Raw genomic sequence first — 15,890 nt, 5'->3', positions numbered from 1 at the left:
GCAAAACATTCACACCTCCTCTAGCACAAGGGAGATAAGAATGTATTCTTACACTTTCATACTTGCATCAATGGAGGATGAAAATTGTGTGTCTCTGTACAGAGAAACCTCTGACTTTCCTATGGTTGGAAGATTGCCTACTTCACAAAAGAAAGTATTTGTTCCACAAACATTGGCCTTTGGCCCTGCCCACCACTGGCTGGTGACCCCCCCCCCCGATGGCTGTCATGAAGAAATACATCACTCAGGCTGAGAAAAGGTTCTCCATCTCTGCTAAGTCTCATTGACCAACAGATCTTCAATGGACAAGCTTGTCCTCATTTCTTTTTGTTTTATTTTTTTCCACGATTCATTACAATTCAGTAAAATAACTCTGGAAACAAATTATTCTGAAAAACCAAATATAGAGAAGAACATGGAAAGGAAGGTCTCCCATGGTGCTGACTAACAGGAGGGGGTTCATTAGAGGAGGATCTTCACTGCCAGAAGCCCCAACAGGGCCAGAAGGGGAAATCTCGATGATGGAGCCTTATTGGCTGGTTTGCATTGAGCATTTAGTGTTTCAGAAGCAGTAACATGGAAGGTCGTTCTCATCATTTCTTGCACAGCTGCACAGTAAGACTTGGTAGTGCAACCTTTCACGATGATTTCATCCACCCCTGGAGATGGAAAGCAAAGACTAGAGTTTAAACCCACAAACCAGGAAAAGGGAAAGCTCTCAAAATTAGGAATTCATTCAGTTCATTTCTCACAACGGGCCAGGCTAACCTGATGCTCCTGAACGTTTTATTATTATTAGAACCAAGAATTAAACACAAACTTCTAACAGATAAAAAACATAGAGGTGGACTGGCGCTACCTGACCTAAATGTATATTACGACGTTGTCTGTTTAAATTGGTTAAAAGAGTGGATTGTATTAAAAGATAGTGATTTGTTAGATCTAGAAGGATTTAACAATCGTTATGGTTGGCATGCGTATTTAGCTCGCCTCCAGAAGCAATTACAATAAAAAAGAAAAACATGGAATGAGAATGGGCCACATATAAAGATCTGATTAAGGAAAAAGATAATAAATTGGTAATTAAAGATTATGAGGAAATTAAACAACACCTTACGGGTTGGATCCAATACAATCAATTGCATGAAGTGTTCAGGACAGATAAGAAAAAAGTTTCTCAAATGAACCTTCATTATTAGAAAAAGTGTTATTACAAAACAAAACTAAAGTAATATCAAAAATGTATGATACCTTATTGGAGTGGGAGGTCAAAGACGAACAGGTCAAGGAGGTAATGATCAAGTGGGCTTTAGATATTGGGAAAACCATTAACTTAACAGCATGGGAAGAACTATGGAGAAGGAACTGGAAATTTACAGCCTGTGAAGTATTGAGGGAAAATCTAATCAAGATGTTTTATAGATGGTACTTAACACCTACCAAAATAGCTAAAAGTTATAAGACAAAAACAAATCTGTGCTGGAGGTGTGGTAAAACATAGGGAACACTTATACATATTTGGTGGACCTGTGAAAAAATCAAAAGCTTCTGGAACATAGTATATGACGAGCTTAAAAAAATGTTTAAGTATAACTTTATGAAAAACACAGAAGCTTTTCTATTAGGGATAATGGACACAGGTATAACAAGAGAAGATCAGAAAATATTCCTCTCTGCCACAGGAGCAGCAAGGATCCTAATTGCTAAAAACTGGAAAAAAGAAATTGTGCCAACAAAAAACGAATGGCAAGACAAACTGTTAGAGTATATTGAACTAGCTAGATTAACAGACGCAATTAGAGATCACACTAGAAAAGAATTTCAAAAAGCATGGGGAAAATGCAGAGAATACTTCACAAAACAGTGCCCTAAAATAGATACCTGGACTTGTTTCGATGAATGTCTGTAGGAGACTTTGTGGATATTTAAGTTATAATTAGAAAAATCTTAATAATTATTCATAAAGGAAACAGCTTATAAGAAGTAATTAAGGAGGCCAGATACAGGATAAAGGAAGTCTTTTATTTGGTTGTTTGTATTGTTGTATGTTATGCTTATTGTATGTGATGTTCATGTTTAATGAGGGTGGATTTCTGTATTGGGGGGTGGGGGTGTATGTTATGTTGTAAATAAAATTTCCAATAAAAATTTAAAAAATAAAATAAAAATAGAACACAGATTTTATTCATTTCTCTGGATTTTAAATGGCATTTGCAACACATGCAAAATGTGCTTCTTGCTGGTGAACTCATTGAAAAGCATGCATTGTTTCCAAGGGGATTCTACTCAGGGTAGACCCACTGAAATTAACAGAACTAAGTTAGCTGTGCCCATTCGTTTCAATGGCTCTACGCTGTGGTTGATATAGTGGTACCTCGGGTTAGTTCTTTTTTTATATATATAAAATTTTTTATTAGTTTTACAAAAATTTTTAAAAACAAACAAACACTTAAAAAGACATACAAACACGTATAATTTCATAACATTTTTTCATAGACCTCTTTTCCGGGACTCCCCCATACCCCCCCTTTCTGCATCCCAATGTCCAAAATTTTATAGCAACTCCCAATTGTTCCTTTCCAGCCTCTGTCATCTTAGTCTTTTCTTTATACTGACCTTATATCACTGTATGGTATCCCTTTATTCCTGAAAACCACAACATTCTAACATTCATCAAGTTTATAATAGTCCTTAAGATAGCTTTTAAATTTTCTCCATTCTTCTTCCGCCGTCACCTCGGGTTAGTTCTTAACCTGAAACCGTTCTTAACCTGAGGTGCGCTTTTGCCTTCCGCTGCCACTGCGCCACCGGCGCACGATTTCCATTCTCATCCTGGGGCAAAGTTCGCAACCTGGAGCAACTACTTTGGGGTTAGCGGAGTTTGTAACCCAAAGTGTTTGTAACCCAAGGTATCATTGTATTGGCTACAACCCTGAAGAGTTACATAAAATGTGCACATTTCAGGTAAAAAGTAAACATGAAATTGGTTTAAAAAATGCAAGCAGATGAACAGAGGAACATGGAACGGACCCCTGTGACTGATTGCTAGCAAGATGAAAATGGGACAGGACTTCCTGCTCAGCCAATCCCTGCTCATAATCAGCAATATCAACAAAGCAGATCTTAACAGAATTACCAGATTTGAGGGTAGCATCCAGACAGTGGTCCTCATCTCCTGTACATTCTACCTCCTCTGTAGAGCACGGCAAATTTTGAGTAAAGCAGGCTGGACATTTTTTCCCGTTGGCTTTACTGCTGATTGGTGGCACTATTTGGGGGGGGGGGAGCAGAGACACTGTCAGAAAAGGAAATATACTGGGACCATTCTCCAGCCCAAGGACCATGTTCTCACGTGGGGTGCACATGCCAGTCGTAGATGGGGCCTGAAGCAGAAGTGCGTGGAGCAATGAATACTAAGCCTTACTTTCATACAGTAGGCTAGTTTCTCTATCTTGGCAAGTGAGAGATGTCATCACAATTCACATTCTGACCAGGCAAAAACATTCAGTGAGGTTTGGGCCTCTCCTTTGGAGGTTTTCAAGCAGAGGTTGGATGGCCATCTCTCATGGATGGTCGGTTCAAATGGGGACAGGTGGTCCTTGAGGTATTGGGAAACATTTTTGTGTTCCTAGGTTCACACACACACACACACACACACACACCATGGCACAACCTGGCCTCTGGAACACAGAGCAGGAAAAGAGGATGAGAGCTAAACTATACCTACGTTCAGGAGAAACAGATGCACAGTTATCCCCCTTACAGCAGACAACCTTTCCTCTGGCAGTAAACATCTTGCCCAAATTCAGATAAAATGGTTCAAGTCCGCAGATGCCAGGAGATAGACAGCCTTTCATTGTTTCTTGGTTTGGTCCGTCAGCTGCAGAGAAGGAATAATAATAATAATAATAATAATAATAATAATAATAATAAAGCAGAGACTAGAGCGTGAAGCAAGGCAGGTGGAAGGAGGCCTTGCCTGACTAAGTCTCTCCCCTCACAGTTCTTCCTCCATGACCAGCTCCCTTGTGAGAACTCCTAGATAAGCATTTAGGGCAGTGTCCTACAATGCATTGTCCCTCTGGCATTGCTGGGCTACAGCTCCCATTAGCCCTTGCCAGCACAGTGAAGGGCCAGGAATGATGGGAACTATAGTCCAGCAGCATATGGAGGGACACCAGCCCTTGACCACAGTGCCAAGGTACCTCAGGCTGCAGAGGGCTGGAAAAGTGAGCTCTCTGCTTGAAAACTTAGAGTCCATGTTCTCCAGATGTTTTTGAGAATACAATCCACACCAGCCACAACCACACCCACAGTCTGCACTGCCAATGGTGAGGGGTGATGGGAGTTGTAGTCCAAAGCATTCGGATGGGATGCATTTAGAGAGCTGCTAGCAATCTAAGCAGTCACCGCTGCAGGTGAATGAATGAATGAATGAATGGCCTGGTTCCAACGAGGGCATCTTGATATACCTTTTTGCAAACCTATGGCCTATGCCCTGGCTTGAATTTGGTGGAGATCCTTCTCACTCACCTACTGTGACTTCAACAACAGCAACAGCACATCTGTCTTCAGCAGCACTGCAGTTCGCCATCGTGCCCGTACAGTTCAAGCCTGGCCCTGTGCAGGTTTCGCACTCCAAGGAGTCACCTGCAGGAGAGAAGATGCAAGGTTTCCTAAGCAGGGTCCATGTGCACACATCATTCCACGTTATCATCTGCAAAAGGGGCCAGGATCCCACAAATGTGTGTCAAGCAGTGGTGGAGCTTCATGCTCCAGGACCGCGTGGTGGAGAGCAGGCGGGGGCAGGGCTGGCATGCGTCCTAGGGGCATGGCACGCCATCCGCAATGATGTGACGTGCTGCCAGCAGGGGTGTGGTGTGCATCCTGGGGGCATGGTGTGGCGCGCAGCTTGGGCAGGGGGGCACCCCACCAGGCTCGCGCTGCCGGGGGCGGTGCACTCCCCCTGCAGTCCTCTTCCTCCGCCAGTGGTGTCAAGTGCAACGCTGTTCCTGCTCTGTGTAATGCGGCACTCACCAGCTTGAAGGTGATACAGTGGTACCTCGGGTTAAGTACTTAATTTGTTCCGGAGGTCCGTTCTTAACCTGAAACTGTTCTTAACCTGGAGCACCACTTTAACTAATGGGGCCTCCTGCTGCCGCAGCACCACCAGAGCCCGATTTCTGTTCTTATCCTGAAGCTAAGTTCTTAACCTGAAGCACTATTTCTGGGTTAGCGGAGTGTGTAACCTGAAGCCTATGTAACCCGAGGTACCACTGTATATTGGCTTCCACCCCGGTCAGCCCTTCCAGATTTCCCAGCTTGGATCTCCTTTACTCCCAACCATCCCACTGCAACACACACTGGCCCTAGAAGATTATGATTGCTTACCTGGGGTTAGAAACACAGAGAAGAGAAGAAGTCCCAAGAGAGCCGGCATAGCACTGGGGAAGAAATGACAGGTGGAAATGAGTGCAAAAGTTTTTTTCAGCCTGGTGTGAATTTCGAAGGAGAGCTGCATTTTTATTCCTATCGCTTCAGGGAATGTAAATTAGGTAAACTGGTCTCTAAACACGAACTGAGTAGAATTTCACCCCTGTTGTTGCAAACTGTAGATATAAATCTCCTGGCCAATTAATCCTTTGAGAGGTTCATGGGATCAAGTATACATATTGGGGGTTGGGTGTGTGTGTAGGGGTGGAAAACTAAATTATCCCCCCCCCCATTTCAACAAATAGTTTTTAAAAATAAATAAATCCCAAACTTAATAAGCAACCAATTTAAGGAGCCAAATCCATCCAGGGAGGCTGTAAGGCTCACCTCATATTTTATCAGAATCCTGCTGTCATGTGGAGGTGCTCAATGTATGTGCCAGTGGAGATCATAGCAGTCAGGTGCGCTGCCATGTTCTTCTCAGTTCCATCCAAGAGTGGTGTGTATATGTGTGTTGCACACATGCACACGTGCACACACACACACACACACACCTAATAACTAGAGGCTGGCATGACTAAACCAAGTGAGATCAACCTTATCTCCTTTTTAGGTAGTGTTACTCATGTGGTAGATCACGGGAACACCTTGGGTAACTGTGGTATGTTAAAGTTTTCCTAGCAATGCTCAGCTCCCTTAACAAGCTATAGTTGCCAGCATTCTATGGGAGAAGTGTGCTTTACATGTGTGGTTGTGAGCTTACTCCCAAGTAAGTATGGCAATGAGCATAGCCCAGCAAAAATTGCCTGACCGGCTTCTCTGTCTTCAACAGATAGAGTGTCCCCTCATTTTGAGGGTAGCAGCAACAGAAGGGGACTTTTCAGTGGTGGCCCCTTTTCACATCCAAAGGGCATGGCACCTACCCTCCTATTCTTCCAGTGCTGTAACATTTAATGTTGTTTTAACACCATTTAATTTTAATCTGTTTATAGCTACGTATTAGTTTTAGCTTTGTTTAGTTTTCATATATCACCCTAGGTTCCTCATTCCTCTTTCAGTGGCACAGGAAATAAACATCTTTTCTTAAATAAAATAAATAGCAACCTAACCATGAGAGCGGTAACCCCTCTTCCAGAACATTGCCATTTCTCAGAAATACAAAGTAGTATTATTTCTAGATTTAGGCCACATTCACACCATCCATTCGAAGCCCTCTGATACCACTTTAAACAGTTGCAGCTTCACCCAAAGAATTCTGGGAGCTGTTGTTGTTTGCTAACGGTGCTGAGAGTTTTTAGGAGTGCCTCTGTTGCCCTCCAAGAGTGACACATCTCAGAGTTCTCCATGAAGGCAGATTGATTCTTAGCCATTCTGAAAACTGAAGCTCCCAACAACTCTCAGCACCCTTAACAAACCACACCTTCCAGAATTGTTTGGTGGCACCCATGACTATTTAAAGTGGTATTGAGAGTGCTTTAAACAGATGGTGCAAATGTGATCTAAGAGTTTGCCAAGTCTAGAGCTCCAAAACGGATGTAGTATGTGACTTACCACAAGTTGTGAAGGACTGCAGGGCAGGTGCTCCTCAATCAGGATGTCTTCTTCTGGCTGCTAAAGGTCACTTATGGCACATCTATTCTGGAATACCTTGCCTTATGTAGGAGCCAAAGGCTTTGGAACGACACACAAGAAATATTTGCATTTCATGCTATATATGATAGCACCAATTTGATGTTCCCCACGATTGCTCCACCCATTCACCACTCAAGGTTTTTAAATATACATACATCCATAAAAAATATGGTAGAACAAAGTTCAGTTAGGTCAAACAGTTTTTTTAAAAAAATCCCCATAAAAATGAAGTGCAACAACAAATAAGGATCAAGGATAGAACAATGAAATAAAATGAGACAATGGTGTGGGAGGGAACCAAGGTACAAAAACCAGATGTCATCAAGGTAGAAAGACACACCTTATTCCGGATATATCACTTCCAGGTTCGTGTGAAGATTGGGATAGATGAATCTGTAGATTTCTGATTCTGATTCTCATTTTTGCCCATATCCCCATAACGAAGAATGGAGAGACGTTGCATTGGATGGAATAATTATATTCATTATATAGCAAAGGAAAAGAGCTACAACAAATTGAACTGCTTTGTGAGTTTAAGGGCTGGTGGAATTTGGATCAGCTGGTGGGAGGCAAAAGAAAGTACAGTGGACGCTCGGGTTGAGAACATGATCCATGTGGGACGCACGTTTGCAACCCACAGGGTTTTCAACCCACATTGGCGTGTCTGCACACGTGCGGGTTGCAATTCAGCATTTCTGCACATGCACGACTGCCAAAACCCGGAAGTAACCTGTTCCAGTACTTCTGGGTTTTGCTGGGTCCGTAACCTGAAAAAACGCAACCTGAAGCGTCAGTAACCCAAGGTATGACTGTACTTCTTCACACAGCACAGTGTTAAATGATGAAACTAGCTTCCACAGGACGCAAGATCACCACCAGCTTGGATGGATTTAAAAGAGGAATGGACAAATTCATGGAGGAGAAGGCCACCAATGGCTACAAGTCATGATGGCTATATTCTGCCCTGATGATCGGAGGCAGTAATACTTCTTAAGACCAGTTATTAGTAGACACAGTAGGGGGAGAGAGCTCTGATGCCTGAATCCTTCTTGCAGGTTTCTGAGCTAGATGGGCCATTGAGCTAATGCAGCAGGACGCGTTTCATGTCCTGAGGTTCTCAAGCTGTGTGTGTACATGTGAATATTTGCTGCCCACATATTTGTAACATGATGTCTAAAACAATGCCCCTATAAACGCTGCCTTTTATTTCCAGTCAGTCTTGAGGGCCAAATGCTGGCTTCCAGGCCAGGACTCTCCTTAGTTTAGGCAATAAACCTGGCCAAGACCATGGTCCTCTTCACAGGTCACTCCTCTTGCTGGTTCTCCTTCTCGTCCTCTTCAGGTGGTTGTGCCTGCCAATAGTGCATCCTTTAACTGTAATAATGTCTCTTGTTTCCATCACTGGAGAATGAAGAGGGCGTGTCTCTTGCAGTGCTATTTTTTTCTAGAAAAAGAGGTGAAGGAACACCATAAACACTTCCCTGTGTACAAATTTCAATAATAATAATAATAATAATAATAATAATAATAATAATAATAATAATAATAGACTAGACCCACCCCCAGGACTGGCATAGTTAGTGTCCCTTTAACAGGTAGGCAGATATTCAGCAGGTCAGAATAAGCATTTTGAGTGTTATTCATTGGAAGTCCATGGGATTTAAATTCCCACTTTTAACAGTTTAAGAGGGTTGCAGATTTCTGTGTGTGCTCTCACCAACTGGACTGGGACAGCATATGTGTAAGATTTCAGACCTGATCACACTTGGATGAGCTTACAGTTTAAACCATGCACATTTTGATCCATGCGTGTTTGCTTAAAAATCAGTCCCACTGAGTGTTAGGAAAACATTCTTTAAGAATCAGATAAAAGTTCCTGGAAGCTTTAAAGAGGGCTCCAGAATTTTTCTTTAGTGTGTAGGAGTGGCACTCTAGGCTTGATTGGTGTCAGCAGGAGTTGCAAATAAAGGGAGGAAGTTGCAATTTCTGCACAAGTAAGGCACACGAATACACTGTACGCATACACTGTGACAACAAGGTTGGAAGTAAGACAATGTGTGTTGCTGATACTGTGAGTTTTGCTGTGTCAGGATTGTTAATTACAGGACTGAGATTATACCGTGCTGGAGAGGTAAAGAAGGAATGTAAATAGCTTGTATATAAAGGTAACAAAAATGCTCGTGCAACCAGTCAAGCAATAAAGAAGCTCTTGACTCTGAATTTGAGTATGACTCCTGTTCTTGTCCTCTGCCTCCCGGGAAACTCTGCTACAAACAGTAAGAAGTGGCTTTGCCGAGGTGCCACCACACAAGCAGAAAAGTGCAGGAGAAGTGTGTGGGCAGTAACCTGTAACGCTGAGGAAGCTCAGCCAGCCCTCCCCTTTTCCCGTATTCCACCAGCAGTGTGTGTATATGGGGGCACGGAGGGGAGGATGTCCCTGATGTCCCTATTTTCATCTGAGAAATCTTGGCAGCCATGAAATGCATTCCACAGGTTGAAAAAGGTCCCCCGTTTCTGCTCAGGATGCTTGCCAACAGATCTTCACAAAAGCATTTCATTGTCATTTCTGCAAAAGAACAAACTGGCTCTTTGTAAGTCAGTAAGATATCTACATAGGGATACAAATCCCTCTGGAGAAAAACCAAACCGAAAGTAGAGACGGACATGGAAAGGAAAGTTGTCCTCAGTGCCGAGTCACAGGAAGGAGTTCATTACAAGAGGATCTTCACCAGCAGAAGCCATGACAAGGCCAGAAGAGGAAATCTCAGTGATGGGGGTGCCTTACTGGCTAGCTCACATTTACCATCTAGAATTGCAGAAGTAACTGCCCTCAAGGTACTCTTAAAATTTTGTGGCAAAGCATTTAGTTGTATAAGATCGCAGTAAGTCTTGGTAGTGCAACCTTTCATGGTGATTCCAAACCCTCCTGCAGATGAAAAGGAAAGATGGGAGGTCAGGGGGGGGGCACTATTCCCAGTATTCCCCAATGCAAGTTTGATTTGTCTCCCACCATGGTCAAACGGGCTAACAAAATAAATAAAAAACAAAATAAAGATAAAAGCAAAATGAATAAATAAATAAAACTTTCAAAAATGTCCCACATTGTGATATATGAGGTGCATGTGGAGCCATGTCTGTTGATTTCAATGAATATACTATGATTAAGAGTAGTCTTGGATATAACCCATTGATGGGGATGTTCCTATGGATTGAAACAGTATAGGACAAAGAATGTTCTTCTTCCAGGCGCCACTCATGTCAACCTCAAGTGTAGCCATTTTTCTGCCATAGATTAAGGGCGAAAATGTATTTGACCTGGCAAAGGACAGTCCTCTATTTGAAGGTCTATCAGAAGTTCTAAGAGATAAGCTCTATTAATGGGCCTGTCTGGTCTCCAAAGCTCCTGATGAAGTATTGCTCCAGATATTGTGGGATAATATTATTATTATTATTATTATTATTATATTATATAATCAGCAGCATCTTTAAAAGAAAAAAACACACGTTTGGAGGGTGGCAACAAGAAAACAGGTCTTTTCTGTGGTGGTTCCTTGACTGTGGAATGCTCTCCCCAGTTAGGCTCACCTGCCACCATCACTACATGTATTAGGGTGGCAGGCAAAAACATTATTCTTTTCTAGGCCTTTGGTCATTAAATAATCTATGGCCTGCTAAAGCTTGGGGGCCTGTTGTTGTTGTTGTTGCAGTCGTACCTTGGAAGTCAAACAGAATCCGTTCAACTTCCAAAATGTTTGGAAACCAAAGCTGTGCCGGACGTTCGGCTTCTGAAAATCATTTGAAAACCGGAACACTCACTTCCGCATTTCGATCGTCCAGGAGCCGATTTGTTCAGGAGCCAAGGAGTTCGGGATTCAAGGTATGACTGTCTGATTATTATGCTGCCTGTTAATATGTTTTTTTATTATATCTGAAGTTCCCGAACTTGCTTTTCAATTCAAATGCATCTCCAGACTGATTGTGCACTTTTCTGGTTTGGTAAGGTGTTTTAAATGGGGTAAAAAAACATGCAGAAAGGTGCTTACAAAATATGCTTCTGACAGATGAATTCATTGGAAAGCATGGGTGTCTCCAACTAAAATTGGCTCAGAGCACACCCACTGAAATTAACAGACCCAAGTTAGCCTTGCCCATTTCAACTGGTCAATGCTATGATTAACATCAGCTAAAACCCAGCATACGTTACCTAAAAAGTGCACATTTCAAATAAAAAATTAACCCAAAATGCATTAAAAAACAAAAACAACTAGACAGAACAGGGTGGAATTAGACCCTTATGACGGAGGGCCAGCAAGACCATAATGCAACAGAATCTGCCAGAAGAACATAACAAATTAGAATTACCAGTTTTGATGCTAGCATCCAGACAGTGGTCCTCTATTCCTGTACATTTTGTCACCTTTGGAGGGCACGTAGGAGTCAGCGAATAGCAGGCTGGGCATGTTTTCCCATTGGCCTTTTTCATCACTGGAGGCACTGAAATAAAGCAAAGAGGCAGTGTATACTCATGCATTCCTCTCTATCCTCCATCCAGGCAAGCCAAGAGACATTATCACAATTTAAGGACCACAGATCTCGCCAACCAAAAACATTCAAGGGGATTGTGGAGTAGGACTGCTGTTGGGTGTGGCCTGGAGAGATGGGGCATGGCCAAGAAGGGAGTGTGATCTAGTCTAGTGTACTTCAACCTTGGGTTCCCAGATGTTGTGGGGACCAGAACTCCCATCTTCCCTGACCTTTGGTTGCTCTGAAGAGGGATGATGGGAACTGTAGTTCAACAACACCTGAGGACCAAAGTCAGAAAACCTTGGTCTAGAGAGAACGTACGGACCAGATAGAGAGGCCCGGAGGGGGCACAATTGGCTCCCAGATATGATGTTGTCCTCCACTGTGCTGCACAGTGGCAAATGATAAATCTGTGATTCAGGAGCGCCCTGATGAAATCAGTGGCACAGCCTGACCTCTGGGGCATAGAATGAGGTGGGGGGATGAAAGAAAAAAACTATACCCACACTGAGCTGAATCAGATAGGCACTCAGCACCCTCGCAGCAGATAGTAATTCCTCTGGAGGTAGACATCTTGCCCAGATTTACATAAAATGGTCCCAAACTGCAGACTAGAGCTGGTGCACAGCCTTTCATGATCCTCTGATATGATTTTCCAGCTGCAGAGAATGAAAGAATAGCATATGGATTTAGGGCAGCCTTCCACATCATGAGGCCCTCTGGGTTTTGCTGGGCTACAGCTCCCCTCAGTCCCAGAGAGCACAGTGAAGGCTCAGAAATGACAGGAATATCTAGAGGAAGGGACATTGGTCCTTCACCACAGAGTTACGGTATCTCAGACTTCAGGAGATTGGGAAAGAGAGATTTTTTGCTTGGGAAGCTAGAGGTTGTGTGCCCCAGATGTTTTTGACTATGACATGCCCTCCAACATTTCTCTGATGAAAACAGGGACGTCCTATTCCATAACAACAACAACTTTATTATTTATATCCTGCCCATCTGACTGGGTTGCCCCAGCCACTCTGGAGGGATTCCAACATCCATAAAAACATAATAAACCATAAAATAAAACATAAAAATATACCCTCCAACATTTATCCAATGAAAATAGGGGCGTCTTAAGAAAAAGCAGGACATTCAGGGATCAAATCAGAAGCTGGGACTGTCTCTGGAAAATAGGGACACCTGGAGGGTCTTCAATGAGTTTATGATCCATATCAGCCTGTTAGCATCGCCGATAATAATAATTTATTCTATATATGCCGCCCATCTGACTGCCACTTAAGGCAGCTTCCAACCAATTAAAACACAGTTAAGACATCAATATATATATATATTGATATGCCTTTTGCAATCCTCTATGCCTGGACTGCATTTGGTGGGGATCCTTCTCACTCACCTATTGTGCTTTCACTTAAAGCGACAAAACAGGTGTCGTCATCAGTGCCACACTTTGACATGCTGCCCTTGCAGCTGGCGCCTGCCGCTGTGCACGTTTCACACTCCAGTGAGTCACCTGTAGAAGAGAAAATGAAAGGTTTCATAAACGGTGTCCAGGTGCAGACACCGGTCTGCAAAAAGGGGGCAGGAGCTCACAAACGTGGGTCAAGTGCAACATGGTTCCTGCCCTATGCAATGCCACACTCACCATCTTGAAGTCGGTATATTGGTTTCCAGCTCAGTCCAGGGGTGCCAAATTGCCCTCCAACTAGAAGGTGCCCAGCAATGTGTGACATCATACGCACATCATGTGCCACTCCACACATCCTGGTGCACGCATGACGGAGACAGGGGATGGAGTGGGCAGAGGGCAATCTTCAACCTCCATGTGTTCTGCCCCCACCCGGCATGTGAATGTTGGTATCAAAAAAAGGGAGGCCCCTCAGTACTGGGGGGACTCAGCCCCCTACTCACAAATATTGAGGGGGCTGAAGCCCCTTCCACCTGCTATAGTTAGTGCCCCTGCCTCAGTCAGTGCTTCCAAAATCAACAGCTTAGATCTGGTTTACTCCCAGGTATCCCACTGCAACACACACCAGCCCTAGAAGATTACTACTGCTCACCTGGAGTTAGAAGCACAGAGAAGAGAAAAAGTCCCAAGACAGCAGGCATGGTTTGTGAGAAGATATGCGCAGCGGAAGCATGTGCAAAAATCTTGGTTCCTCGGGAAGCCATTTTTTCAGCCCACTGTGTGCAAAATTAATAAATCAAAAGCCAGATTGGAAGCATGTATGATTTTTTTTTTAAAAAAATGTCCTGATTTCTCAGTACAGTGAGATGCTAGAATCTAGACACCATAGATACAAACCCGTGAATCTTCTGAGAAATTCATGGGATAACAGAGGGGTCTCATCTGGTGATGAGGCAAACACGTATTAGCAAGGTTGGGAAGCTAATTCATCCTCGGCCCAGTATACCTGAAGGAGTATCTTCACCCCCATCATTCATCCCGGACACTGAGGTCCAGCTCCAAGGGCCTTCTGGCGGTTCACTCACTGCAAGAAGTGAGGTTGCAGGGAACCAGGCAGAGGGCCTTCTTGGTACTGGTGCCCCGCCCTGTGGAATATCCTCCCATCAGATGTCAAGGAAATAAATAACTATCTGGTGTTTAGAAGACATCTGAAGGCAGCCCTGTTTAAGGAAGTTTTTAATGACTGGTGTTTTAATGTATTTTTAATCTCTTGTTTGAAGCTGCCCAGAGTGGCTGGGGAAACCCAGCCAGATGGGCAGGATATAAGCAATAAATTATCATCATCATCATCATCATCATCATCATCAGACCTCACAGTTCAACAAAAAGCTTTCTTTGCTCCAAACTTGATTATAAACCAGGAGTCAGAAACCTTTTTCAGCCGTCCCTCAGACCGTGTGGTGGGCCGGACTATATTTTGAAACAAATAATGAACGAATTCCTATGCCCCACAAATAACCCAGAGATGCATTTTAAATAAAAGGGAACATTCTACTCATGTAAAAACACGCTGATTCCCGGACAGTCTGTGGGCCGGATTGAGAAGGCGACTGGGCCACATCTGGTCCCCAGGCCTTAGGTTGCCTACCCCTGTTATGAACCAAAGCAAGGAGGGAGGGGTTAAAATTTTTAAGGCAGAGAGGCTGTTAGGCCCACCTCATGTTTAACCAGGATCCTCCCACCCCCATGTAGAGCTGTGCCGTTCATGTTCCTCAACTTGTACACAAGCTCACTTTGCACATGTGTTGGGTGTGTGGCCAGTGGGGGCCATAACTGTCAGATGCGTTGATCGTGTTGTGGCCTGTGCACCCTGACAATTCCTTCACACATGCCTTCAATGCAGGCATTGGGAATTCATATGTCTTCACATGTTGAATTCCAACCCCATAGCCCCTGACCCAGATGAGAAACGTGACCCATTGATACATCCACTCACCAACCTCCCTGTCACCCCCTGTGTTAGCCCCCTAGAGCTCCCCCCTTTTCAAATATCCCAGTGTACGGGACCTCTGCTATGGTTTAAAGCTGCAATTCCTCGCCGTTGCCCTCCATCCCTGCTGGACTCAAACTTCTGCTGTCATTTAAAACCATCACTTTCCCACTGTCCGTATCTTTCGCTTCTCACTCGCATGCTATGGCTACTGCTGCTGTCCAACGCGTCTTCTCTTCTGCTCCCCTGGCCCACCCTGACTTCATCCAAATCCACGATTGTGATGCAGCACTGCAAATCCTCCAATGGGGGCTGCGTGATAACAGCCTTCATTTTTTATGCACATAGGAAGTTTCACTGAACTTGGAGGAGAGGAGTGAGTTTCTTTGTTCTTGCTGGGTATCAGAGGGCAAGTTGCCAGGGCTAATGGTGTGGTTCACACAGCTGGCTTTGTATTCTGACTAGTTTCTCCTACGTGAACCTACGTAGTTATTAAGATTGGGCTTGCTTACATGCCACTCTTCCATTTGAACTAAGTTACACCGTAAAATGTGTAGAAGACACTCTTCACAAAGATCTGCCTGGCACCAGCCAGTTTTCCTTTTTGGCACCGTGTGTGTGTGTGTGTGTGTGTCTGTGTACACCCATTCACACCCCTATATATTTGTTATCTGCTGCAGCCTTTTTTGTGCCTTTGTATTATGGCTAGACTAACTGCTTGCCAAATGTTTTATCTGTTAAATCCAGTGCTTTTTTCGGGAGGGACGCAGCGGTACGTATACCCCTAAACATTTTGTAAATCTACATGTGTACCTTTGTCTATTTACTGTATTTATTTTTCTAAATTTGAACTATAAAATGGTGATTTTCTTGAGTCAAAATGAGAGTACCCCTAAACTT

General features: G+C 43.6%; 1 protein-coding gene and 2 long non-coding RNA genes across 7 annotated transcripts; all 3 read right to left on the bottom strand.

The window, feature by feature from the left end:
• Positions 1–440: 440 nt before the first annotated feature.
• LOC309537420 lies at positions 441–3,448 on the bottom strand. The gene is made up of 3 exons (XR_014221910.1): positions 3,353–3,448; positions 3,137–3,268; positions 441–659 (listed from the first exon to the last, which is right to left on the bottom strand). It is a non-coding gene; the product is annotated as an uncharacterized lncRNA (long non-coding RNA).
• A 1,149-nt stretch (positions 3,449–4,597) lies between these two features.
• LOC309537431 lies at positions 4,598–7,060 on the bottom strand. The gene is made up of 3 exons (XR_014221921.1): positions 6,985–7,060; positions 5,392–5,444; positions 4,598–4,650 (listed from the first exon to the last, which is right to left on the bottom strand). It is a non-coding gene; the product is annotated as an uncharacterized lncRNA (long non-coding RNA).
• A 2,145-nt stretch (positions 7,061–9,205) lies between these two features.
• Positions 9,206–15,553, bottom strand: LOC309537229 (phospholipase A2 inhibitor and Ly6/PLAUR domain-containing protein-like). 5 transcript variants are annotated; one of them, XM_082231922.1, is made up of 7 exons: positions 15,155–15,553; positions 13,653–13,776; positions 12,989–13,105; positions 12,096–12,248; positions 11,428–11,559; positions 9,869–9,991; positions 9,206–9,631 (listed from the first exon to the last, which is right to left on the bottom strand). In XM_082231922.1, the coding sequence occupies exons 2-7, from the start codon at positions 13,762–13,764 to the stop codon at positions 9,333–9,335; spliced, it is 936 nt and encodes a 311-aa protein (XP_082088048.1). In that variant the 5' UTR covers positions 13,765–13,776; positions 15,155–15,553; the 3' UTR covers positions 9,206–9,332. The 5 variants fall into 5 exon arrangements, with proteins under 5 accessions (XP_082088048.1, XP_082088047.1, XP_082088046.1 ...); XM_082231921.1 differs by having other exon boundaries at positions 15,068–15,550; XM_082231920.1 differs by lacking the exon at positions 15,155–15,553 and adding an exon at positions 14,717–15,008.
• Between the last annotated feature and the right edge of the window lie 337 nt (positions 15,554–15,890).

Source organism: Podarcis vaucheri, assembly GCF_965113315.1.
Source record: "Podarcis vaucheri genome assembly, chromosome: 7".
NCBI classification, from domain to species: Eukaryota; Metazoa; Chordata; class Lepidosauria; order Squamata; family Lacertidae; genus Podarcis; species Podarcis vaucheri.
This window is presented reverse-complemented; position numbering and strand designations above follow the sequence as displayed.

What these genes read in the sequence shown, in the direction of transcription:
- LOC309537229 (XM_082231920.1), bottom strand. Translation starts at nt 14,767, where the DNA reads ATGAACGGCACAGCTCTACATGGGGGTGGGAGGATCCTGGTTAAACAT. An exon ending in GGATGCTAGCATCAAAACTG is followed by an intron (nt 9,992 to 11,427) that starts GTAATTCTAATT and finishes TTTCATCTGCAG; the next exon opens with GAGGGTTTGGAATCACCATG. An exon ending in TACTTCTGCAATTCTAGATG is followed by an intron (nt 9,632 to 9,868) that starts GTAAATGTGAGC and finishes GTTCTTTTGCAG; the next exon opens with AAATGACAATGAAATGCTTT.